Source organism: Bufo bufo, chromosome 6, assembly GCF_905171765.1.
Source record: "Bufo bufo chromosome 6, aBufBuf1.1, whole genome shotgun sequence".
Taxonomy (NCBI): Eukaryota; Metazoa; Chordata; class Amphibia; order Anura; family Bufonidae; genus Bufo; species Bufo bufo.
Genome location: NC_053394.1, coordinates 199465715 through 199493517, shown reverse-complemented (window position 1 = coordinate 199493517; position 27803 = coordinate 199465715). Strand labels below are relative to the sequence as shown.

The following is a 27803-nucleotide window of genomic DNA, read 5'->3' as shown; positions in this document are numbered from 1 at the left end:
AGGGAAGGGCTACCCCCTTGACTTCTAGCGTGACTGTTGGAGCAGGAAATGATAACTTTATAAGATGATTTTTTCAGGCAGATACAGCGCATGAAAGCGGCACAAGGATGTATAAGAACACACTGAAGATGATCTATAAGGTACTGTTGCTAGTTTATAAAGTGAAAATGAGGTGAAAGGTTCGCTTTAAATCACCTTTCTTTCCCATTCTGACATTCAGTTTGGAGTTCAGGAGATTGTCTTGACCAGGACCACCCCCCTAAATGCATTGAAGCAACTGCCATGTGATTGGTTGACTAGATAATTGCATTAATGAGAAATAGAACAGGTGTTCCTAATAATTCTTTAGGTGAGTGTGTGTGTATATATTATATATATTTTCACGGACAGGCATATATATATAATATATATATATATAGCCTATGTGTATCTGCCTATGGGTATCTGCCTATCTATCTCTGCCTATGGGTATCTGCCTATCTATCTCTGCCTATGGGTATCTACCTAGGCTTGAGAAAGGCTCATGTTTGAGCCGAAACGTCGCTCTTTGCCACCATATGGGTGATTAAAAACACACTTTTTGATTGAAGATACGCTGTGGAGAGCAGTCGAATTTTTTTACTCTGTACAAGTGGGTAAGCACCTGTTACCATACTTGGATATTGCACCCGGTTTTCCCTATATTGATAAATCGCAGTATAAGGATTTTAAGTAGCCAAAAAATGAAAAGTGACTTTAGGGGGGTGACAGAAGCCCTTTAAAAGCTGTTAGATCCACGATGGTGCTGGAGGAAGAAAAGGAGTCCAGGTCTAGGCCAGAACTCAGGGTTGAAAGCCTAAAGCCAAAAAAATCTATGGTGTTGCTCATTCAGGACTGTATCAAAGACCTGATTAAACGTGAATGGGAGAAGCCCGACAAAAAATTCTTTATCCCTAGAGCGGTTAAGAGAAAGTACCCCTTTGATCAAGAAGTATCATCTTGGCAGGAGGTACCGATGGTAGACGCCCCCGTAGCGAAGATAAATAAAAAATCAGCTCTCCCGTTTGAGGATTTAGGGTCCCTTAAAGATAACATGGACAAAAGGGCAGATGCCTACTTAAGAAAGAATTGGGAGGCATCCACTTCTGCCTTTAAAACGAATATAGCGACTACTTCGGTGGCAAGGTCATTAACCACCTCAGCTCCCCTAGCTTAAACCCCCTTAATGACCAGACCACTTTTTACAATTCTGCACTACACTACTTTCACGGTTTATTGCTCGGTCATACAACTTACCACCCAAATGAATTTTACCTCCTTTCCTTCTCACTAATAGAGCTTTCATTTGGTGGTATTTCATTGCTGCTGACATTTTTTGATATTAATCGAAATTGACCGAAATCTTTGCAAAAAAATGAAATTTTGCACTTTCTGCTGTAAAATTTTTCAAATATAACTACATTTCTATATACATTTTTCTCTAAATTTATTGTTCTACATGTCTTTGATAAAAAAAAAAAGCAATAAGTGTATATTTATTGGTTTGGGTAAAAGTTATAGCGTTTACAAACTATGGTGCAAAAATGAGAATTTACGCACTTTGACTTTCTGAGCACCTGTCATGTTTCCTGAGGTTCTACAATGCCCAGACAGTAGAAATACCCCACAAATGACCCCATTTCGGAAAGTAGACACCCTACGTTATTCGCTGATGGGCATAGTGAGTTCATGGAAGTTTTTTTGTCACAAGTTAGCGGAAAATGATTTTATTTTATTTTTTTCTTACAAAGTCTCATATTCCACTAACTTGTGACAAAAATTTTTTTTTTTACATGAACTCACCATACCCCTCACGAAATACCTTGGGGTGTCTTCTTTCCAAAATGGGGTCACTTGTGGGGTATTTATACTGCCCTGGCATTTTAGGGGACCTAAAGCATGAGAAGTAGTTTGGAATCCAAATGCGTAAAAAATGCCCTGTGAAATCGTAAAGATTCTCATTGGAATTTGGGCCCCTTTGCGTACCTAGGCTGCAAAAAAGTGTCACACATGTGGTATCGCCGTACTCAGGAGAAGTAGGGCAATGTGTTTTGGGGTGTATTTTTACATATACCCATACTGTGTGAGATAAATATCTCTGTAAAAGACAACTTTTCCCTTTTTTGTTATACAAATTTGTCATTTTACAGAAATATTTCTCTCACCCAGCATGGGTATATGTAAAAATACACCCCAAAACACATTGCCCTACTTCTCCTGAGTACGGCGATACCACATGTGTGACACTTTTTTTTCTAGCCTAGGTGTGCAAAGGGGCCCAAATTCCAATGAGTATCATTTTTAGGCATTTGGATTCCAGACTTCTTCTCACGCTTTAGGGCTCCTAAAATTCTAGGGCAGTATAAATACCCCACATGTGACCCCATTTTGGAAAGGAGACATCCCAAGGTATTCCGTGAGGGGCATGGTGAGTTCATAGAAGTTTTTTTTTTTTTTGGCCACAAGCTAGCGGATATTGATATCTATTTTTTTTTTCTCACGAAGTCTCCCTTTCCGCTAACTTGTGACAAAGTTCAATCTTTCATGGACTCAATATGCCCTTCAGCGAATACCTTGGGGTGTCTACTTTCCGAAATGGGGTCATTTGTGGGGTGTGTTTACTGTTCTGGCATTTTGGGCGGGGCTAAATTGTGAGCAACCCTGTAAAGCCTAAAGGTACTCGTTGGACTTTTGGCCCCTTTACGCACCTAGGCTGCAAAAAAGTTTCACACATGTGGTATCGCCGTACTCAGGAGAAGTAGGGCAATGTGTTTTGGGGTGTATTCTTACATATACCCATGCTAGGTGAGAGAAATATCTCTGTGTATATTGACAACTTTGTATAAAAAAAATTTAAAAGTTGTCATTTACAGAGATATTTCTCACGCACAGTGAGGGTATATGTAACAATCCACCCCAAAACACATTGCCCTACTTCTCCTGAGTACGGCGATACCACATGTGTGACACTTTTTTGCAGCCTAGGTGCGCAAAGGGGCCCAAATTCCAATGAGAATCTTTACGATTTCACAGGGCATTTTTTACGCATTTGGATTCCAAACTACTTCTCATGCTTTAGGGCCCCTAAAATACCAGGGCAGTATAAATACCCCACAAGTGACCCCATTTTGGAAAGAATACACCCCAAGATATTCCGTGAGGGATGTCTTCTTTCCAAAATGGGGTCACATGTGGGGTATTTATACTGCCCTGGCATTTTAGGGGCTCTAAAGCGTTAGAAGAAGTCTGGAATATAAATGTCAATTTTTTTTTACGCATTTGGATTCTGTGAGGGGTATGGTGAGTTCATGTGAGATTTTATTTTTTGTCACAAGTTAGTGGAATGAGACTCTGTAAGAAAAAAACGAAAAAAACAAAAAACTCAACTCAAAAATCAATTTCCGCTAACTTGTGCCAAAAAAAAAAATCTATGAACTCAAAAGTGATCTTTATAGCGCCGCAGCGATTTTACGGTGTTTTTGCAGTAATCAGAAAAAAAAAATTTCTGTCACTGCGGTGGGGCGGACTGAACGCAAGTGTGCGCACAAGATCAGGCCTGATCGGGCGAACACAGATTTTTGTAGAGCCTATAGAACATGCCCTATTCTTGTCAAAAAAAGGCATTTTCTATATAGTTCTGGCAATGTGCGGATCCGCAAAATGCGGAAAGCACATTGCCGGTGTCCGTGTTTTGCGGATCCGCGGTGTCCGTGTTTTGTGGATCCGCAAAACACATACGGACATCTGAATGGAGCCTTACAGGGGGTGATCAATGACAGGGGCATGATCAGGGAGTCTATATGGGGTGATCATGGGTTAATAAGTGACGGGGGGGGGGGGGGGGGGTGGTGGTGTGTGGTGATTGGTGCTACTTTACAGAGCTGCCTGTGTCCTCTGGTGGTCGATCCAAGCAAAAGGGACCACCAGAGGACCAGGTAGCAGGTATATCAGACGCTGTTAGCAAAACAGCGTCTGATATACCTTTCAGGGGTTAAAAAAATCGCACCTACAGCCTGCCAGCGAATGATTGCCGCTGGCAGGCTGTAGATCAGCTCGTTTACCTTCCAATCCTGTGAACGCGCGCTCCTGTGTGCGCGCGTTCACAGGAAGTCTCGCGAGATGACGCGCCGATGTGTCTAGGAGGAACAAACCGACCGCCTGCAGGATGCATCCCTGCGTTAGGCGGTTGGGAGGAGGTTAAAGGTCTGGTTGGAGGAGCTAGAGTCTCATATAGAGAACAAGACTCCTAGGAATCCACTTCTGGAAGCTATACCAACCATGTCCAGAGCAGTGGACTTTATTTCTGATGTCTCCGCTGATGCATTGAGGCTTTCCTCTAGAGCGGCCGCACTGTCCAATTCAGCCAGAAGGTCCCTATGGTTGAAGGGGTGGAAGTGCGATGTGGCTTCAAAGTCTAAGCTATGTGCCCTTCCTTGTCAAGGAAATTTTTTGTTTGGGTCTGCCTTGGACGATATTTAAGTTAAGGCATCTGATAAGAAAAAAGGATTTCCAACACCGTCCTTTCCTAGACAGGGGAAGCCATTTCGGAGTAATGAGAGAAGGAAAGGGATCAGAAGAAAAGAAGGGAATGGAGATCGGATAAATCAAAACGCGTGCTGTTTAAATCCAGACCTCAGACTTAGAGTTCCTCTCAACAATGACGCCAGGCCCCAGGTAGGCGGTCGTCTTTCTTCGTTTTCTCCTGCCTGGCAAAATATTACCGCAAGCGCCTGGGTAAGGAGTATTATAGAGGAAGGTTACCGCCTAGACTTCAAAAGGCTACCACCCAGGGCATTAAAAATTACTTCCATAAACCAACATTCTCCAAAACAGGCGGCACTTACGGAGGAAATAAACAACCTCCTGGACTAGGCAGTCCTTGTTCCAGTCCCAAAGAACGAACAAGGAGAGGGTTTTTATTCGACTTCATCTTTGGTTCCGAAACCCAATGGTACGTTCCAGCTGATAATAAATTTGAAGATTCTCAACCAATATCTAACATACCAGAAATTCAGGATGGAATCCATCTCCTCCACGGTCCATCTGTTCCCCAACTGCGTGATGGCCTCAATAGATATAAAAGATGCCTACTATCACGTGCCCATTCATCCATCATCTCAGAAATACCTCAGGGTAGCGGTGAAGATGGCGGAATCAATTGTCCATTTGCAGTTCAGAGCACTTCCTTTTGGGATATCACAGGCGCCGAGGCTCTTCACGAAGCTAATGGCGGAGGTAATGGCAGAAATAAGATGATCAGACATCATTATAATCTCATACCTGGACGATCTTCTCTTGGTAGGGCAGTCCCCAGAGCTGTTGAGATCTCAAATACAGGAGGTCCTGGGGACCCTGATGAGCCTTGGTTGGTTAATAAATTGGGACAAATCGTCCCTGATTCCAGCCTCCAAATGTGTTTTCCTAGGCAACTTATTAGATTCCCAGACACAGAAATCTTATCTTCCGGTAGACAAGAAGAAAGCTATTCAGCAGAAAATCAGGTCTTTCGGCAAAACCAAGGAAGTATCCCTAAGAAAAGCAATGTCTATTCTGGGTCTGATGACTGCTTGTATTTCTGCTGTGAGGTGGGCCCAATTCAGGTCCAGAATACTTCAATGGCACAGTTTGTCCAAATGGGATGGGAGGTTGCTATCCCTGGATCGCAAGATTGTGATCCCGGGGTCAGTAACCCGGTCCCTAACTTGGTGGCTAAAAATTCCGAACCCAAGTCAGGGAGTAGAGTGGTTGAAACAGGGCCCCTTAATAATAACCACCGACGCAAGCCCTTGGGGATGGGGGGCCCATTCAGTTTTGGGGTTTTTCCAAGGCCCTTGGTCAAAAACCCAGAGTGCTCAGTCCCAAAATGCCAGGGAGTTAAGAGCAGTCCTGTGCACATTAAAGGAAAGTCTCATCATTGCCTCAAAAACATGTCGTCAGGATCCTATCCGACAACGCCTCGGTGGTAGCTTATATAAACAAACAAGGGGGGACAAGATCTCCTCAACTAATGGAGCTAGCATCCAGGATCTTCTTGCTAATACAGGGGAAAGCTCTTTCTCTCTCAGCGGTTCATTTGAAAGGCTCAGAGAATCACCAGGCGGACTTTCTCAGCAGACACAGATTCAGCCAGGCGAATTGGTGTCTGAATCAGGCGGTATTTCACCAAATAGAGGCCCTATGGGGATCTCCCACAATAGATCTATTCGTCTCGGTAGAGAACAAAGTGCGAAAGTTTCTTTTCTCTGAGCAGGGAGGATCAGTCGATAGGCACAGATGTGCTCTCACAGCCATGGGGGAAGGGCCTAGTCTATGCATTTCCTCCCATCAGCCTATTGCCCAGAGTGATCCAGAAGATCAGGGGGGAGCAGGCAACAGTGATACTAATAGCACCGTTTTGGCCGAGAAGAGTCTGGTTTGACTGGTTGAGGAGACTATCAATAGCCGATCCCTGGATACTTCCAGAAAGACAGGACCTATTATATCAGGGCCCTCTACATCATCCGGAAGTCAAGAACCTCCACCTGACAGCCTGGAGAACTATCCGCTTTGTCATCTTCCCCACAATATACTCAGATTCTGGATGATAGAATTGTATTCAAACCGGATCCTGCATTCCTGCCCAAAGTAGATTCAGTATTCCATAAATCTCAGGAAATAGTTCTCCCTTCTTTTTGTCAGGACCCAACGAGGGGGAAAAGTCCTTTCATACTTTAGACGTCAGAAGGTGTGTCTGTGCATATTTAGAGTCTACGAAGGGCTTTAGGAAAACCCCACAACTCTTTGTTCAGTTTCAGGGTCAGAACAGAGGCTCAAAAGTCACAAACCGTACCTTAGCCAGGTGGATCAAGAGAGCGATAGGTCTGGCATATTCACAATCAGATTGTCAGGTACCTTTAGATTTTTCAGCTCATTCCACCAGGGCAGTAGCCTCTTCCTGGGCAGAAAAAGGGTGCGCTACCATTGAGCAAATCTGTAGGACAGCAACGTGGAGTTACCCCTCTACGTTTTACAAGCACTACAGGTTGGACCTTTCATCTGTGCAGGATATGTCTTTTGGGAGAAAGGTGCTGCAGGCTGTAGTCCCTCCCTAATAGTCATCTAGTCTAGTCTCTCACAGGTGCTGTCATGGGGCGTAATGGAAATACTTCAATTACTCTTACCGGTAATATGTTTTCCATGAGCCCATGATAGCACCTACATAATTCCCTCCCTAAAAAAAAAAAAAAAGTATGTAAAATTTTTATTATATATATATATATATATATATATATATATATATATATATATATATATATATATATATATATATATATATAAAAATATTTTTTTTTTTTGTGGTCATGGCTACGGCCAAGAGGTATCCGAAGAACCCTAGGGAGAGAAACAACGGGAACAACCTAACCCAGCTAGGCGTGTCTTAGCTGACCTGACTAAATGGCTTGTTGTGTGCCCTAAGCCATGATTGTGGGTAGGCCTATAAGTGGGCAAAAACCAAGCCAAGTAGGGTAGAAAAGGAATTCGAATGGCATGTGCAAACTAATCCCCAAGCCAACTGCAAGGCGTCAGGGATCTAGAGCGAAAATTCTGGGTATATGAGGCAAGACTAGTAGGAGACCTACAACCCATCTTGTGGATGACAAGGCCAGAGACATGATGCTCAATATTGCAGATACTGCCCCAAAGCGGAATGGAGGACTGGGAATACGTTGTGAAATGGATCATAAAAACCAACTGAAACTTGTAAAGTTTGGTTCTAGTGCGAGTACTGGCAATGCCCTAGCCTCAGGAGATCGTGGGACCGCAACCTAACTGCCTAGACTATGCAGGAATGAGGGCCAAAAAGAACCATGTAGATAGGAAGAGAATCCTTGAATAGTTCCCCAGACAACAGCTATCTGCTAGCCGTGGTCCGCGCGTTGTTCTACTGTGTGCCCCTGAGAATTGTTTTTACGCTTGAGACGTGTAGACCGACCTACTATCTGAATCTTCTACCGTGAGGAAATGCTGGACCTTATCCAAAATCCGATTCAACGTGGTTGTAGGGAGTCTGAGGTTAGTGCCGCAAGAAGCTACGAAGCCATAATATACAAGATTCTGTCTATGCCCTCCCATGAGTGAGGGAATGCAATGCAATGAAGCTACTGGCAAAAATGAATTCCTGGTCGGGGTAAAAAGGCAAAGACTTTGCGCGGGGACCTGGTTGACAAAATATGATCGACTACGATCAGAGACTGAAATGTTAGAGGGAATTGCCCTACTTGTTCTTCCTCTGGCAGGACCTGAACGAAAGCATAAACAATTAAAAGAAAGACAAAATATCTGCGTAAGACATGACAATGATGCTGTAGGGCGAACCGGACCAGTTTGCGGTCAAAACATAAAGTGAGCAATCAACATGGATTATTAGGAAATTAGGGAAGCAGGTATGTATGCTATACATAGGGGCCAAATCAGCCCAAATGGACAACCAACCAGGCAATCAGCCCAGCAGGACTGAAAACAGTCATCGGGCCCCCGAAGCCATGGGGCCGAAGCTGTCATCGGGCCCCCGAAGCCATGGGGCCGAAGCTGTCATCGGGCCCCCGAAGCCATGGGGCCGAAGCTGTCATCGGGCCCCCGAAGCCATGGGGCCGAAGCTGTCATCGGGCCCCCGAAGCCATGGGGCCGAAGCTGTCATCGGGCCCCCGAAGCCATGGGGCCGAAGCTGTCATCGGGCCCCCGAAGCCATGGGGCCGAAGCTGTCATCGGGCCCCCGAAGCCATGGGGCCGAAGCTGTCATCGGGCCCCCGAAGCCATGGGGCCGAAGCTGTCATCGGGCCCCCGAAGCCATGGGGCTGAGTTTTTTTTTAAATAATAATTTAATAACTATAAAAAGTGACCTGAATAAGGTGCAGGTGAAATTAAACCATGAGCCTGACCAATGTGGCAGGCGATACCTAAGATAAACTACGTGGCCTGAATAACATGTGAGGCGAAATATCGTTAGGAACGAGACCTGACCGACGTGGAAGGGGCCCTTAATAGGAGTTCAACTGCATGACCTGAAAAGACGAAGGGAAACGTGACAGAAAATGGAGATAATAACGGACATTAACTAAAATTAAACCTGAATAACATAAGCTGGCAAGCAGGTAAAGATATGAGTCATTCAAAAGCATAGCTGCACAGGTGGACAGACAACCATTGGTCGGACCCCTGAACCATGGGGCCGAAGCAACCACCAGGGGCCCATGGGGCCGGGCAGCCGCCGGGATGCAAACCTTAGAATTAAGGACGGCTGGGGAAAAGATTGGGGCTTAACCCAACGGGTTTAGTAATCAACCGGGACTCGATAACCTAGAAAGACAAAGACATGGGGTAAAGCTTCTTAATGAAATGAGGCTGAAATGAACCGCAAGTACTAATCTGTAAAATATAAATGAAGAAAAGAAAACTTCTGAAAGGTGTGCCATGGAAAATAGTATCAGATGGCCGTATGACCTACCAATGTCGATGACAATTGTGAAATCCTTTAAGCCAAGAGCCATGCGCGAGAGTCCCTGATGGCGGGCGCCATGCGCGAGAGTCCCTGATGGTGGGACAAGTATCAGATGACCGTGCGAACTACGAATGACTATGCCAGTCGTTTTTTTTTTTTTTTTTTATAAACCACTTATGCAGCACCAGAATGCCTTGGGGACTCGCATAACCATGACCCTCTCCAACAACAAACCTGGAACACTAACCAGCCTACAACCATGTCGTGCCCCATACAAACAAAACATGAAAAAACGGTCATGGGGCCCCCGGAGCCATGAGGCCGGATCAGTCATAGGGCCCCCGAAGACAGAGGGATGACGTTGCGGTGACGATAAGTAATTAAAACGTAAGCCGGACCTGATGGCATATGAAGCGACTTGAATGATTGGATTGGCTAGAAGGTGGCCTAAGGAAGATGACTGCCAACAGGCGTTAAAAATATAGACATTAGTAATCCAAAGCACGTGCATACATAAAACACTAACCACCGCGAACCTTAAACGTAAACATGAAATTGAAACCTAGATGGGGAAAAAAACAAGAGCCTGAGGCATTGCAAGATCGCTAAGAGAAGTCTCTTATCGCGACAAACAAATAAACAGCTTGTGAAAACATAGCAGGAAACTTACTGGCCCAGCTGAGGAGCTGTTTGGTGAACTGGGGCAGGAGACCAATCTGAGTGAATACGAACCAGAAGTAAAAGGAGACCAGTCTGAGTGAATATGAACCAGGATTAAAACAGAAAGTAGGCCTATGGAATGTAACAGACCACCGAGGAAGGGAACGCAAGCAGTTATGTTTGTCGGGAGAGAGGTACCAGAGCGGTGGGTGCAGACTGCCCCGGTGAGATTGAGCAAAACCATGACGTAGCAATGAACAGGAGAATGCAGCTTTGAGTGGGAGCAGAGTACAACACATGATGTAACAACAAATGGGTGAATGCAGCTTTGGATGTGAGTGGTACCTAAAAAAACATGGTATGGGCGCAGCTCTGAGTATGGGTAGCGCATGAAAAGCATGGTATAAAGCAGACGTATAAATGCAACCTGAAAGTGAGCAGAGTATTGACGTGATGCGAAACCAGACACGTGGACGCAGCTCTAGTAGTGAAAGGAGTATAGGACAAGATGTGAAAGCAGACATGCGGACGCAGCTTTGGATGTGAACAGAATATTAACTTGATGCGACAGCAGACATGGAAAGCGGCTTTGGTGAGTGGGGTTAACAACCTGGTGTAGCAGTAGAAGTGTGAACACAACTTTGGGTATAAGCAGAGCATGAAATTTGGTATAAACGCAGCTCTGGTTGTGAGTGGAGCAAGGTGGGAACACCAGGGTGGTGCGTCCAGAGCATGAAAACTGAGTAACAGTAGCAGCTATGGCGGTAAGCCGAGTATACAACATGTAATAACAGGCGTGTAATACGGATCCGGCTGTCGGCTGGTGACGGAATGAGATGTAACAGCCAACAGGTGAATGCAGCTTGAATGTGAGACCAATCGGAGTGAATACGAACCAAGAGTAGAAAAGTGCAGGACAGTAAGGACGTGCGGATGCAGCATAAGACATGAAATAAAAGCCGAAAGTGTAAATGCCGCTCAGGATAACAGCAGAGCATGAAAGTGCGGCAGAGTTTTTAAGTACATGAAGCAGTGAAATACGTGAAGTCTAAAGATGGTGGTAGCGGGGGGAGGGGGGGAGACACATGGCAAGGAACAGCTATAGCAAGAGGCCTAAACAATAACAGCTGCGTCCGATCTCCAAACATGACATCACGTGCAGCCTGGGTAACTTTCTTTACAGCAAACCGGCTGAAGTAACTTTTCATACGAGACGAACGAAGCAAAGTGAAACTTGTAAGAATCATAGGAACTAACTCCTATTACCAACAAACAAAGTTGAAAAGAAAAGTATTTAGGCCCAACGAGCAAACCTGAGGTAGCAGATTCTGAGGCAAAGCCTCCCGTTCGCTAGCAAAGTCGGTTCCGACCGGCCAGGAGAGACGGCCCCGGCCCAACTTACTTACATAGTATGGTGCGTGCATGCTACGGTAGCAGAGAGCAAAATAACAAGCTCCATGCTGCAAAGAAAGACTCCTACCACCAGAGAAGCTAGTTTGCTGATGACACCCAGCGGCAGCTGTGCACCTGAGAACACACGCCTGTGAGTGAGGCTGTGGCTCGTATATGAAGAGCCTCCGCCCCTCCCACAAATGCAGGCTCACTAATCAGCCTTACCAAAATATATACACTGCTCAAAAAAATAAAGGGAACACAAAAATAACACATCCTAGATCTGAGTTAATTAAAAATTCTTCTGAAATACTTTGTTCTTTACATAGTTGAATGTGCTGACAACAAAATCACACAAAAATAAAAAGATGGAAATCAAATTTTTAACCCATGGAGGTCTGAATTTGGAGTCACACTCAAAATTAAAGTGGAAAAACACACTACAGGCTGATCCAACTTTGATGTAATGTCCTTTAAAACAAGTCAAAATGAGGCTCAGTAGTGTGTGAGGCCTCCACGTGCCTGTATGACCTCCCTACAACGCCTGTGCATGCTCCTGATGAGGTGGCGGACGGTCTCCTGAGGGATCTCCTCCCAGACCTGGACTAAAGCATCTGCCAACTCCTGGACAGTCTGTGGTGCAACGTGACGTTGGTGGATAGAGCGAGACATGATGTCCCAGATGTGCTCAATTGGATTCAGGTCTGGGGAACGGGCGGGCCAGTCCATAGCATCAATGCCTTCGTCTTGCAGGAACTGCTGACACACTCCAGCCACATGAGGTCTAGCATTGTCTTGCATTAGGAGGAACCCAGGGCCAACCGCACCAGCATATGGTCTCACAAGGGGTCTGAGGGTCTCATCTCGGTACCTAATGGCAGTCAGGCTACCTCTGGCGAGCACATGGAGGGCTGTGTGTCCCTCCAAAGAAATGCCACCCCACACCATTACTGACCCAATGCCAAACCGGTCATGCTGGAGGATGTTGCAGGCAGCAGAACGTTCTCCACGGCATCTCCAGACTCTGTCACATCTGTCACATGTGCTCAGTGTGAACCTGCTTTCATCTGTGAAGAGCACAGGGCGCCAGTGGCGAATTTGCCAATCTTGGTGTTCTCTGGCAAATGCCAAACGTCCTGCACGGTGTTGTGCTGTAAGCACAACCTCCACCTGTGGACGTCAGGTCCTCATATCACCCTCATGGAGTCTGTTTCTGACCGTTTGAGCAGACACATGCACATTTGTGGCCTGCTGGAGGTCATTTTACAGGGCTCTGGCGGTGCTCCTCCTGTTCCTCCTTGCACAAAGGCGGAGGTAGCGGTCCTGCTGATGGGTTGTTGCCCTCCTACGGCCTCCTCCACATCTCCTGATGTACTGGCCTGTCTCCTGGTAGCGCCTACATGCTCTGGACACTACGCTGACAGACACAGCAAACCTTCTTGCCACAGCTCGCATTGATGTGCCATCCTGGATAAGCTGCACTACCTGAGCCACTTGTGTGGGTTGTAGACTCCGTCTCATGCTACCACTAGAGTGAAAGCACCGCCAGCATTCAAAAGTGACCAAAACATCAGCCAGGAAGCATAGGAACTGAGAAGTGGTCTGTGGTTACCACTCCAGAACCACTCCTTTATTGGGGGTGTCTTGCTAATTGCCTATAATTTCCACCTGTTGTCTATCCCATTTGCACAACAGCATGTAAATTTGATTGTCACTCAGTGTTGCTTCCTAAGTGGACAGTTTGATTTCACAGAAGTGTGATTGACTTGGAGTTACATTGTGTTGTTTAAGTGTTCCCTTTATTTTTTTGAGAGCAAAAAAAAAGGAAAAAGAGAAATCTATATTTTAGTATTGTGCCAAAGAGGAGATATGCCTGGCATATATTTGGCACAGTTTTTTTTTCTTGCTTGTTTTTTGTTTTTCATGGAAAACATATTACCGGTAAGAGTAATGCTAGTGTGAAAGTACGCCAAGTCTCATTGTGTAGCATCCTGTCTTCTTTTAACAACAGTATTCTAGTTGCTCAGCAGTCCTGGGTCTCCTTTGCAGGATTTTCTGTTTATATAATGGGCCAAATTTTTATTTATTTTTTACTGCTGAAAGGTCTTCCGGCAGGCAAGTTCAGCATCCGAACTGATCTTGCTAAAATGTGCAAGGATTTCCCTGAAAGAGACATTTGGATCGGTGGATATGTTGTTCTAAAACCTCTATATACTGTTCGGCATTGATAGTGCTTTAAAAATACTTGTGAATCTCTGTAATTTCTTGTCATATCAAATATAGCAGGAGGAATACACTTTCTTATAAAAAAAAAAAAAAATTGCATATTTATTTAAGAGACATCTTATTGAAGTTTGTAATATGCTTTACAGGAAAATGTCAGTATAGTTCAGAATTGTGTTTGAAGCTTAGATGTTAATGTCTTGTTGTCCCATCCCTTAATGTCTCAGTCACAACTTCATCCTTAAAGCAGTTCTCTCAATTCAGCAAGTGACATTTATCATGTAGATAAGGTTAATACAAGGCACTTACTAATGTATTGTGATTGTCCATATTGCCTCCTTTGCAGGCTGGGTTAATTTTTCCATCATATTATACACTGCTCGTTTTCATGTTTACAATCACCCTGCTTTTTCCTATAGTGTGCGAGCACGACCACTGATTGCAGGGTGGTCGTAACCATGGATACAAGCAGTGTCAGTGCTCCAGACTAAAAAAATATCAAGGAGCCATTGGCTCCTAACCTGAGAAATTTAGGAGCCAAATGAAATTTTTAGTCGCCAAATTAAAAATACATATAATATAGCTGGGATGCTTAGGAGCATGGGGTTTTCTAAGCTACAGCCCACGCAGTTAAAGGGGTTGTGCACTCATTTCCATGACCTGTCAGACTAGCCAGATTTGCGTTGGTAATCCCTAGGTTCTGGGTCCTGGCTCATTCGCTTCCCGGCCTCCGCTGCTTGTCTTGGGTTTCTCCATGAAAACATTTGGCTGCAGTGGCATCAAGACTATCACTGGCCACAGTGTGAGGGGCTGATCTTCACCCAGCAGACGTCTGCAGCATGTCTGCTGGATAAAAGCCTTTTTTTCTTAGAGGCAGAGCAGCGGAGGGTCTAGGCGCAAATGGTGACAAGACAACAAAGTCATTTTGTAATTCTAAGTCGCATTGGCAGCCATTGGCAAATTGCGGATCCGCAAAACAAAACGGATGATGTCCGTATGGCATCCGTTTTTTTGCAGATCCATTGTAACAATGTCTATGCTTGTCCGCAAAACGGACAATTTCTATCTTTTTTGCGCGGCTACGTAACGGACACGGAAACACGCAGCAGATTTGTTATAGAAATTTATGTGATAGAAAGGCACTTCCAATCATCTGAATGGGGTTGTACCTTCAGCAGGTGCATAGTTTACTGCCTTCAGTTGAATGGGACAGTCACAGAAATCTGCCACGTGTGAACACACCCTTAGACACCAGAATTACTGTAAAGGATAGCAATCAATCAGATTCCAAAGTTGCTGTGAAAATGAAAGGTGGAATCTGATTGGCTGCTATGGGCAACTCAGCCAGTTCTACTTTACACCAGTTTGATAAATTAGTTTTTCTACAATCATAAAACCTTCATAAGGGCTCATGCACGCAGCCGTTGTGCGCCCATTACGTGCATTGGGAACCGCAATTTGCTGTCCCCAATGCACGGCCTGCAGCCGTGCAGCGGCCGGGACAGATCCAGAACCATTCAACTTGAATGGGTCTGTGATCCGTCCGTTCCGCAAAAAAGTAGGGCATGCTTTCGCACCGCATCTCCCGGATTGCAGAGCCATTCAAGTGAATGGCTCCGTGATGCAGGATGCACACGGCCGGTGCCTGTGTATTGAGGACACGCTGTATGCGGGCCGCAATACGACCACGGCCGGGCAACCGCAGTGTGCATGATCCCTAAGGCTGTATGCAGGTGTATTATGCGGCAGTGCACACATCACCACTGAGGTGCACCAAAAACTGCATGTGTCCAGCCTAAACAGTCACCCAATTATTCCACCAGACAAGAACATTTTGGGGCGTCATATCCTCTGTGCGGCAGTTGCCCATAGCAACCAGTCAGCCTGCAGCTCAGAGAACATGAACGAGTCCGGTTGGTTGCCAAGGGCAACTGCTAAGTCATCTACTACCTGGCGCAGTGATCGCCTCACATGCAGCCATCTGGAGCTGTCGCCATCTCTGGAGTGCAAGTGATTTCGGATTATTAGCTGCTTGTAGTTCCCAATTACCATTTGTTAAGCGTAGGTAGCAAAGGTTTTAGCTTGAGATAATCTACTTTTTTATGCACTTCCCATGGACACGTGCAGTTACCGTTTAATATAGACTGTGAAAAAGTCAGAACTTAATATGGATATCTCTGTTTTTGGTTTATTTGTTCTTCATTTGTCATTGATTTTCGAGAAAACTTTATGATCTACAGTTTGTAAAATGATTTGTAGAATAAAAATGTTTAAGACACATTTTACTATTCTACTTCTTGATAGTTAGTGTATATTTTTTTGGCTGTAGCTATAATCATTCTTACCTCAAGTGATGTCAGTCCATATTAACTTGTCTTACTACCTGTGTAAAGTGAGTATGCTTGAGCCCTGTTAATGGAGTTTATAAAATTAAGCAGCACAAATTATTATTTTTACAGCACAAATGCAGCACTAACCAACCAGCCCGGTTTCGTGTCTTTTGGCTGTTGCGTGGGAAGCTGGTGATGTTGAATAAACAAACAAAAAAAAAAAACTATTGCTATTATCTTACAAATAAAAGAGGCACAAATGTTAATTTTTACAGTACAAACCAGCACAAGCGTAGCATTAACCAACCACCCCGATTTCGTGTCTTTTGACTGTGGTGGGGGGGCTGGGTGACCTTTGGTGTCCTTTCAATAAATTGTTAATAACTTCGAAAACAAAAGGAGGTAGAATGTAGATTTAAATGGCACAAACCAGCACAAACGTAGCATTAACCAACCAGCCCGGTTTTGTGTCTTTTGGCTGTGGGGGGCTGGGTGACCTTTCAATAAATGGTTAATAACTCGAAAACAAAAGGAGATAGAATGGAGATTTAATCTGCACAAACGTAGCACTAACCATCCAGCAAGTTTCATGTCTTTTTGCTGTTGTAGGGGGTTGGTTATGTCATCATCTTGAAACAAACAATTTCCATTACCTTTAAAATAAAAGCAGCACAAATGTTTATTTTTGTGGCACAAAACAGCACAAACGTAGCACTAAAGAAACACATTGGAGTTTTTGTTTGTGCCGATTGAAGGGGGGCAAGCTTCGCCCAGCTAGTTGCTTCCCAGATGTGTAAGCTGTCAATGCCATAGGCATTAATGCAACTCCATACCATGTATTTGAACTGTTTGCTGATAACAATCTGGTTGGTTCCTTTCCCCTGGTCCTGGAGTCTGCAGAACACGGCATCCATGGTTTTCAAGATGAATTAAAAATTTTGATTCCTCTGATCACAAATTGTTTTCCATTTTACCTTAGTCCAGTTTAAATGCGCTTAGGCTCAGAGACGACTGTGGCTTTTCTGGATTGTGTTGACATATGGCTGCTTCTTTGCATGATACAGTTTAACACATACAGGACCTTGCCATTTTTCACCTTAAGGACCAGGCCGTTTTTTGGAAACTTGACGTGTCACTTTGTGGTGATCACTTCGGCATGCTCCAAGCCATTCTGAGATTTTCTCACGACACATTGTACTTCATGATAGTGACAAATGTTAGTCAATATAATTGACCTTAAATAATAATTAATAATTAATAAAAAAAATCCCAAATGTACAGAAAATTTGGAAAAATTTGCAATTTTTCAAAATTTTAATTTCCCTGCTTTTAAGGCCGATAGTGATACATCATAAGAGAGTTATTACCTTATATTCCCCATATGTTCACTTTTATGTTTGCATCATTTTGTAAATGTCATTTTATTTTTTAGGATCTTATAAGGCTTAGAATTTTAAAAGCAAATTTTAAACTTAAGAAAATTTCCAAAACCTTTTTTTAAAGGCCACTTCAATTCTAAAGTCATTTTGTAGGGCTTACATAGTGGAAAACACCCATAAATGACCCCATTGTAGAAACTACACCCCTCAAGTTATTCGAAACTTATTTTGCAAACTTTTTTTTAACCCCTTAGGTGTTCCACAAGAATTAAAGAAAAAGGAGATGACAGTTTGAAATTTAACTTTCTCGTGCATGGCATTGGGGGACACAGCAGGCTGACACTAGAAACAAAAAAAGTGTTGGCTCCACCCAGGTGGGCTATACCCCTCTGCCAGAGCCGAGAGAGATCAGTCTTGTTCTAGTGTCCGTAGGAGGCAGACATGACCTGCCATCTTTTTTCGCAGGTCATCCTGCTAATTTTTTTTTTATTTGAATTTTTTCTTCTCTTCTTCTCTGCAGGCTTCGCCTGCTGCAGGGGTGGCTCCATTGTGTTCCACTTTAGTTGTCCCCCTGTGGGCGCGTACTTAGGTACCTGACAGCCACGCAGTCCCCAGTTGAAACTGCGTCCGCAGTGGAATTCCGGTGGACCCACGGTTCCCGTGTTGAGTCTGCCGAGGGGGTGGTCACTGCTGCGCCTGAAGACATCAGAAGGTAAGTAGGGATCCGGATTGGCGGGGACCCTGAGCTCCTCTCCCCCTCACCCTCCCTTTTCTCCCTCTCCTCCTCTCTCATGGGCCCCTAGTAGCACGAGGCACATATGCTTCAGCAGCAATTCTGCTCTCCCACCCTTCTCCTGTACCTGTAAGGAGGCCCGTGCCTCGTTTTCTGGGTCCGACACTGTGACCCTGTAAGTCGGGGCTTTATCCTCCTTAATGGGGGTCATTTTTGGGCGCTTTGTCGGCGGGGCGCTTTTTCTCACTGGGTGCTGTGTCCCTCCTGTCTTGCGGCTGCTTCTGGACTCCTCCGCAATCGCGGGCGTCCGTTCCAGGCCGCACTTTCTACTCCAGGCCCTGGATTTTTTTCAGCCTACTTGGCCGCAGGTCGTGTGGGGCGGAGCATTCCCTCCCGCCCACTCCTGGCTTCCTGGGCTCGTTTCTTGTTCCTCCCCTCTGTGGGAGGAGCCATGGGAGGGATTTCTCTCCTCTTGACCAATCCTCCTCCAGCGCGGGCTTCTGTGGGGCGTTATCTTCGCCTGCTGCCGGCTCTTTTCTCTCTCTGCATTGGAGGACACCGGTCGCCATTTTGCTGCTCCTCTCCTCCGCTGCGGCTGCTCTTTTTCTGGGACACAGCACCATTGGGTCTGGTAGGCAGCCCCCGGCTGACTTCTTTCCTTGCAGGCTCCATCCTAAGCCCACATGTCTTCTTCTGGTTGGGACCCCACACCCCCTGCTGGGATCTCTACTCATTATGCATGTTCCATCTGTAGTAAGAAGTTTCCATGCGGACAGTCTAACTCCCTCTGCCCACAGTGCCTTGATCCCAGGCCCGCCCAGGCTGCCCCTGCGGCCTCCGCCGGGTCGGTTCTTCCGGAATGGGCTGCTACCCTGTCCCAGGCCATAGGGAACCTTGCCAGCCTCTCCTAATCCCTGGCGCAGTCTCTGGACCGTTTGCCCGCTCAGATTGCAGCCGCCTCTAGCAGGGACTCTCCCGCCGGGGACGTCCGTTCTCGTTCTAGCACTCTGTCCCGTAAGCGACCTCGTAGGGTCTCGGCCGGGTCCCACTCTTCCTCAGCTTCCTGGATCACTCCCCGGATAAGTCTGAGACGGCCGAGATTTCCTCTTCAGCCGTTTCCGCCGCTCCTGGGGACTCCTCTGATTCTGAATCAGAGCGGTGCTCGGCGATGTCTGCGGCCATACAGGATCTCATTAAAGCTGTCCGGGACGCGCTCCATGTGCAGGACGACCCTTCTTCCTCCTCCCAGGAGTCGGTTTCCTTGCGCCGTTCCAGACGTTCCGCTGTGGTTTTCCCTAATCACGCGGATCTTGACGCACTTCTGGCTAAGGAGTGGCGTCACCCTGATCGGCGCCATCACCTTACCAAGGCCTCGGATGTCCCTTATCCCTTTTCTGAGGAATCAGTCAGCCTCTGGACCGTACCTCCTCAGGTAGATCCTCAGGTGGCACGCCTGGCGAAGGCCACTACCCTTCCCCTTGCTGACGCGGCTTCCTTGTCTGATCCCGCTGACAAGCGGGTCGACTCCTTGGCCAAGTCCGTCTTTGTAGCAGCGGGTGCCGCCATCCGCCCTGCCTTCGCCGCTTTCTGAGTGGCCAAGGCCTGCGTGATCTGGGCCAAGCAGCTCATCCGTGCCTTACCCCCAGACTCTGTCCAGGGGGAACTGGCAGTGCTTGCCTCTCAGATCTACCAGGCGTCCAAGTTTCTTTTTGATGCCTCTATGGAGTCGGCTCGCTGCTCCGGCCGTGCAGCCGCTAATTCTGTGGCCATCCGCCGCACCATCTGGCTTCATTCTTGGGCGGCGGATTCCGCCTCCAAAAAGGCTCTAATCTCCCTTCCCTTCCTAGGTGGGAAGATTTTTGGGAAGCGTCTGGAGGAGCTCATCTCTGAGGCCACTGGCGGTAAGAGTTCTCTTCTCCCCCAGAACCAGCATGGTCGCCGTCGCTTTCCTGGGTCGTCTTTTCGGGGGCGCAGACTTTTCGTTCCTTTCGGGCCCCCTCTGCCGAACAGGACAAGAAGTTCACCAGGCCTTCCTTTAAGGCCAAGCCCTCCTGGCATGCCAAGCCCAAACCTGCGCGCCCCCAGTCCACTAAGCCACCTTCCGCATGACTCAGCCCCGGTCAAGGTGGGGGGGGGGGGACACCTTTCAGAATATCTGGCAGGCAAGTGTGGAGGACGCTTGGGTTCTGGAGGTGGTCTCCTCCGGATAAAAGATCGAATTTTCCGGTCTTCCTTCGCTCTCTAGGGGTCATCGTTCCGGTTCCGGAATCAGAACGCTTTCAGGGGTTCTACTCGAACCTATTTACGATCCTCAAGAAGGACGGTTCGCTCCGCCCAATCCTGGACCTAAAGGCGCTCAATCACTTCGTCCGTGTTCGTCGGTGATTGCCTCCCTGGAGGCGGACGAGTTCCTGTCGTCCATAGACATTCAGGACGCTTACCTACACGTCCCTATTGCCCTCTCCCATCAAAGGTTCCTTCGCTTCGCGGTGGGTTCTCCATTTTCAGTTCGTCGCCTGGCCTCTGCCCCGAGGGTTTTCACAAAGGCGCTAGCGCCCTTCGTGGCACTTCTCTGTGCCAGGGGGGTCGCATTGGTACCTTACCTGGACGACCTTCTGATTCGGGCTCAGTCATTGGAGGACAACCTGTCCAGCCTACGCATCACCCTCTCGGCTCTTGCCCAATTCGGGTGGCTCATCAACCACTCCAAGTCCTCTCACGTCCCATGCCGGAGGATGCCCTTTCTGGGCATGATCTTCGACACTCGCCTCGGGCGGGTGTACCTTCCCCCAGAGAAGATTGCCTCTCTTCAGGCCGGGGTGACTCGTCTCCGCGACCCGTCCCCCTTGACCATCAGGATGTGTATGCGCGTCCTGGGCAGGATGGTGGCCTCCTTCGAGGCCATTCCCTATTCCCAATTCCACTCCTGGGACCTTCAGTTGTTCATCCTATCCAGGTGGGACAAGTCCCCGGCAGGCCTCGACCGCCGGACCAGTCTCCCTCCCGAGCTTTGCCAGAATCTCTCCTGGTTGCTGAATCCTCGGACAGTGTCCATGGGCCGGTCTTTCCTTCCCCCCCAGTTGGAGGGTGATCACCACAGATGCCAGCCTCTCGGGTTGGGGGGCGGTCTTCGAGTCCCTCTCTGTCCAGGGTCTTTGGTCTGTTCAGGAGTCCTCCCTGCAGATCAACGTCTTTGAACTCGGGGCAATTTTCCTGGCACTGTCTCACTGGACTCCCCGTCTCCGCGATCTCCCGATCCGGGTTCAGACGGACAATTCCACCGCCGTGACCTATCTGAACCACCAAGGGGGCACCAGGAGCCTCCCGTATCCTGCGGTGGGCGGAGGAGCACGTTCCGGTCCTCTCCGCCGTAGACATTCCCGGGGTCGACAGTTGGGCGGCAGATTTTCTCAGTCGTCAGCTCGTCTATCCGGGCGAATGATCTCTCCACCCAGAGGTGTTCCTCAAACTTTGTCACCGTTCGGGAACTCCGGACATGGATCTCTTTGCGTCGCGCCTCAACCGCAGGCTCCCGTGCTATGTTGCGCGGTCCAAGGACCCTCAGGCTCTCGCGGTCGACGCCCTAGTTCTGCCTTGGTCTCAGTTCGACCTTCTGTATCGGTTTTTCCCCCAACCCTCTCCTTCCCCGAGTGCTCAAGCGTCTCAAGGCAGCCGAAGTTCGGGCGATCCTGGTGGCTCCGGATTGGCCCCGCAGGGCGTGGTACGCGGATCTGGTGTTTCTGCTCGCCAACGTTCCGTGGCGACTTCCTCCGCGTCACAATCTACTTACCCAGGGCCCTCTGTTCCACCCGAATTTACCTCAGCTTCGTTAGACGGCATGGCTGTTGAGATCGCGGTCCTGAAGTCCCGTGGTCTCTCGGACTCGGTCATCCGGACGATGCTTCACGCTCGCAAGCCCCAGTCGGCCCGCATTTACTATCTGACCTGGAGAGCGTATTTTGCCTGGTGCGAATCTGGTCGTTTTCGCCCTTTTTACGTTTCTCTGTCCCTAACATTCTGGCTTTCCTTCAGGCCGGATTTGATAAGGGTCTTCGCCTGGCTTCTCTCAGGGGGAAGATTTTGGTCCTCTTCCAGCGTCCTGTGGCCTCGCTGGCCCAGGTTAAGACTTTTTTTTCCAGGGTGTTGCTCGCTGAGCCCCTCCCTTTCGCTTTCCGGTGGAGCCATGGGACCTGAATCTCATCCTGGACGCCCTTCAGTCATCGCCCTTTGAGCCCTTGGCAGAGATCTCTCTGGCGTTTGTCTCATTTAAGGTGGCCTTCCTCCTGGCTGTCACCTCCATCCGCCGGGTTTCCGAACTTGCGTCGCTTTCTTGCCGTTCGCCTTTCCTTGTGTTCCATCAGGACAAGGTGGTTTTGCGTCCTGTTCCCTCCTTTCTCCCGAAGGTGGTTTTCCTCGTTTCATATTAATGAGGAAATCGTCCTTCCTTCCTTCTGCCCCAATCCTTCTCACTCTAGGGAGAAATCCCTCCATTGCTTGGATGTGGTTCGGGCTCTTCGCCTGTTTCTTCGCCTCACGGAATCCTTCCGTCGTTCGGACTCTCTTTTTATGGTCCCGGCTGGCCCTCGTAAGGGTTTCCCTGCCTCCAAGGCCACCATTTCTTGCTGGGTGCGGTCGGCAGTCAAGGAGGCCTATGTCGCGAAGGACCGGGCTCCCCCTTCCAGGTTGACCGCACATTCGACTAGGGCAGTTGGGGCTTCTTGGGCGGTGCGTCATCAGGCATCACCTTCCAGGTCTGCCGGGCCGCCACCTGGGCGTCGGTTCACACTTTTTCTAAGTTCTGCCATATTCATTCCTTGGCTTCTGCTGATGTCAGTTTGGGACGCAAGGTTCTGCAGGCAGCTGTGCTTTAGATTGGTGGCATGGCGCTTTTTTCTTCCCTCCCTCAGGGACTGCTTTTGGACATCCCATGGTGCTGTGTCCCCCAATGCCATGCACGAGAAAATTAGATTTTTTGTACTCCCCGTAAAATCCTTTTCTCGTAGTAGGCATTGGGGGGGACAGATCCCCCCCCCCCCCCCCCCCCTTCTTGAGTTTCTTCTTGTTGGAGGTTCCGGCTTTTGCCTGGTTTGGTTGTCGAGTTTCCCCAGTTGAAGACTTGTTGGCTTTCAGTTTTTTTGGTTCAGGTGTGACGTTCCTACTGCTTTTGTACCGACTGATCTCTCTCGGCTCTGGCAGAGGGGTATAGCCCACCTGAGTGGAGCCAACACTTTTTTTGTTTCTAGTGTCAGTCTCCTAGTGGCAGCTGGGCATATACCCATGGTTCTGTGTCCCCCAATGCCTACTACATGAAAAGGATTTTACGGTGAGTACAAAAAATCCAATTTTTTGGGCAGATTCTTCATTTTAAATAATTTTTTTCCTGTAACACATAACACATCAAGGGTTAACAGCCAAATAAAACTTAATATTTATAACCCTGATTCTGCAGTTTACAGAAACACCCCATATGTGGTCGTAAACTGCTGTACGTGAACACGACAGAACGCAAAATTTTCAATCATGTTTTTATGTCTCCATTTTCTGAAAGCCATATATTTTTGGGCCGATTGTCTTAGGGTCTAAGTTTGATTGGTACTATTTTGGGTTACATACTACTTTTTGATCGTTTGGTATTACACTTTTTGTGATGTATGGTGACAAAATAAAAAAAAAATTGGCACTTTTTTTTTGTTGTTTTTTTTGACGGTGTTCACCAGACAGGTTAGCTCATGTGATATTTTTATAGAGCAGGTTGTTATGGATGCGGCGATACCTAATATGTGTGCTTTTTTAAATATATTTTGGTTTTAAACAACAAAAGCATTTTTGAAACAAAAAAATTATGTTTTTATGTCTCCATATTACGAAAGCTTTTACATTTTTTGGCCGATTGTCTTATATAGGGTCTCATTTTTTGCGACATGAGATGACTGGTATTATTTTTGGGTACATATTGCTTTTTGATCGCTTGGTATTACACTTTCTGAGATGTAAGGTGATAAAAAATGGCTTTTTGGCACAGTTTTTATTTTTTATTTTTTTTCGGTGTTAACCAGACAGGTTACCCCATGTGATATTTTTATAGAACAGGTCTTTACAGACGTGGCGATACCGAATATATCAGTTTTAAAAAATATATATTTTGGTTTTAAACAGAGCATTTTTGAAACAAAAAAAAAGTTTGTCTCCATTTTCTGAAAGCCATACCTTTTTTTTTAAATTTTTTGGCTGATTGTCTTATTTAGGGACTCATTTTTTGCGGGATGAGATGACGACGGTTTGATTGGTATTATTTTTGGCTACATATGACTTTTTGATCGCTTGGTATTACACTTTTTGTGATAAAAGGTGACAAAAAATAGCTTTTTTTTAGCACCGTTTGTATTTAATTTTTTTTACAGTGTTGACCGGACGGGGTGGATCATGGGATATTTTTATAGAGCAGGTTGTTGCGGATGCGGCAATACCTAATATGTGTGTTTTTTTTGGTTTTCTCTATTTTTTTTAATTTTGTGTGCCTTTTTATGGGAAAGGGGCTTTTTTTTTTGTTAAAACTTTAATTTTTTTATTGTTAAAAACACTTTTTTTTATAATTTTTTATTTTTGTCTCACTATGGGACTTTAACATTTCAGGTTCTGATCCCTGTTTTAATACAGCCCAATACATCTGTATTATGCTGTGTTGAACTGTCAGTGCCTTACACTGCAAGACGCTAACAGTTGCCTAGGAGACCCAGCCCTTGGGCTTCCGTAACTGGCAGTCCCGATGCCTGTGCAAGGCATTGGGGCTGCTATAGCAACCATCGGGTCCCCGTCACCGCAGCACGGGGACCCGATGGGGATGTACAAGCTGCCGTAAACCAGCATGACTGCGGCGTACAGGGGGTTGATCTGCCGTCATCTGTGTTTTCACTGATTCTGGCAGATGCAGCAGGGGCTCAGCTGTCAGTATCAGCTGGGCCCCTGCTGCTGATCGCTGCAGTGCGTGTAGGGCAACTGGTTAACCCTAGGACGAAAATGCTCGTCCTAAGCTGTTAAGTACCGGCCAGTTAGGACGAGCATTCTCATCCTAGGTCGGCAAACTGTTAACTTAAATCTGTGTATTACATGACGAACTATGTTCACACAATTTTTTTATATTGTTTCTGAGCCCATTCAGTGATTTCCAGTACAGATTCATGCCTGTTTTTAATGCATTGCCACCTGAGGGCCCATAAGTCATGAGCATCCAATATTGACCATCAGTCTTGTCCCTTGCGCACATGGATTTCTCCAGATTCTCTGGGTCTTTTAATGAGATTATGTACTGTAGATGCTGGAATATTAAGGGTCTTCACAATTTTTCATTGAGAAAATTTTTCTGAAAGTGTTCCACAATTTATAGATGCAGTTTTTCAGAAGTTGGCAAACCTCTGCCCATCTATGCCTCTCTAACATGATCATTTTATAAGCAGTTATGTAACTTAGTAGCAAATTGCTCCCCCAGCTGTTTTTATTAGTGACACTTACTTTTGCAGCCTTTAGTCGCCCAGTCCCAACTTTTTCTTAGATCCATTGCTGCTATCAATTTCTAATATTTTTTTTTTTTTCATGACATGGTAAAATGTCTCACTTTCAACATCTGATATTTGTTCTATAATCTATTGTGAATATAATATGAGTTGCAAATCATTACATTTTATTTTTATTTACATGTTACACAGCGTCACAACTTTTTCGGAATTCGGGCTGTATTTATGTGATTACACAAATGTGATCTTTTGGCATACCTTCTGACATTCTGTGGTAATGTCCCAAGGCAGATTGTTTGTCAGTTCAATATTATGGCGGTCTTTTTTTTTGTTTAGTTCAAGATAGTAAGTCCTTTGAGGACGTCCAAATCTACCAAGGCTATAAGAACATACTCATTTATTGAGCCATCTCCATCCAAAATATTCCCCTTTTATTCAACAGAATTACCGAATTCTCTTTTGAAATAGATTTAGAGGTAATACAGACATGTACCACGTTTGTGGGTGCAGTAATTTGGGGCTTTAATGCTTAAAGAGATTGTCTGCTTTATTTATATTGATGACCTATCCTGAGGATAAGTAATCAATATCAGACTTGCGGCACTCCCACTGATGAGCTGTTTGAAAAGAAAGCCGCCCTCTTCTCTTCATTGTTTACCTACTTGCCCTCACAACCGCAGTGGTGAGCAGATATAATTGAATCTCAGCTGTCCCATTCACGTCATTGGGACGGCTGTATAGTGTTCACATAAGTAGGAAGGAGCCATCCTATTGAAGTGAATGGGACAGCGTATGTGTAATTACACCTGCTCACTGCTGCTGTTGTGATAGCGACCAGGTAAACAACAAAGAAGGCAGTTATCATACGAGCGCAGTCTTTTATTCAAGCAGCTAATCGGCGTGGGTGTCGGGAGACTGTCCCCCCGCCGATCTGATACAGATTACCTATCCCTGGGGTAGGTCACCAATATAAATAAAGCAGACAACCCATTTAAAGACACTAAACTAAAACTTCTGTCCTGGATGGGTAGTCTGCCAGGGCCAAAGGTAGTTACAATCATGTAGTAGAGTTTAACCAAGTAAATTATTATGATTGTAATGTGTTTACATGTCTTCTTTATTCATAGGCAAATCTTTAAGCAGTTCTTAACGAACAGAGTTTTGAAAGACCCAAAGCAGAGACGCTTCTTCAAATCCAATGATCTGTATGAGCTATTTACCCTGAGCAGTCCTGATGCAAGCCAAGGAACAGAAACCAGTGCTATTTTTGCAGGTAGCAATTAAATAGCGATGGCTAATGTATGTTTTCAGTAGCCACATGTTCTAATGAGCTGCAAGTACATTTTATAGGATTATGGTGTTATCTGTGCATTTTGGTGGGGAAAATAGTTAAAAAATGGAGAACAGATTTCAGAACAGATCTGTTAATGTGAAGTCACATATTTTACTTAACATATTTTTAGTGTAGTATACACACATCACAATTCTTGCTTCTAAATCAATTATGTGGAATGCAGTCAGTTCTGGCATTGTGTTATTCTTTGTTAAATGTCTCTCCTGTTTCATAGGGATTGGATCAGATGTTAAGCTGTCAAAGTATCCTAAAAAACAGGTGACAACAGAAGTCAATGGTATTTCTAAAGAGGGTTCTTCGAATACAATTAAAAATGAGCAGCCTTTGCAATGTATGTCTGCACCATCTGTAACTACCCAATCTTATGGAACAGAGACCACAGAGCTAGCTAAAGGGCTGGACAAGCCTAATTCATGTATAGCGTTTGATTCCAACTTGCGAGCTATGAATGAAAGTGGACAGTCATTTTCTGTTGCTCCTGCACAACTTCATCATAAACACAAAGCCAAAACAAAACACCAGGAAAAAGGGAAAAGAAAAAAGAAAGGTGCCAAGTATGAAGGAAAGCGGATCTCTTATCTAGTAAAGCAAAAGCCATTCATTAAGGAGATAAAAGGGGAGCAGGAGGAGAGCAGGAAGACTAGCGATGAATATGTCCTGGAGAAACTATTGAAAAAGTCTGGTAGGTGTTGCACTAAAATATGCATTATATTCTCTATAAAATT

At 46.0% G+C, this 27803-nt stretch overlaps 1 protein-coding gene across 3 annotated transcripts in view; it reads left to right on the top strand.

Annotated features, from left to right (window-relative positions):
* The window catches only part of ERCC6 (ERCC excision repair 6, chromatin remodeling factor), a 293153-nt gene that overhangs the window by 219405 nt on the left and 45945 nt on the right, over positions 1-27803 (top strand). For all 3 annotated transcript variants that reach the window (XM_040435004.1, XM_040435002.1, XM_040435003.1), the window contains 2 exons: positions 26852-26997; positions 27293-27760. In XM_040435004.1, the coding sequence (XP_040290938.1) occupies positions 26852-26997; positions 27293-27760 (614 nt within the window). The remainder of the gene's footprint in view (positions 1-26851; positions 26998-27292; positions 27761-27803) is intronic.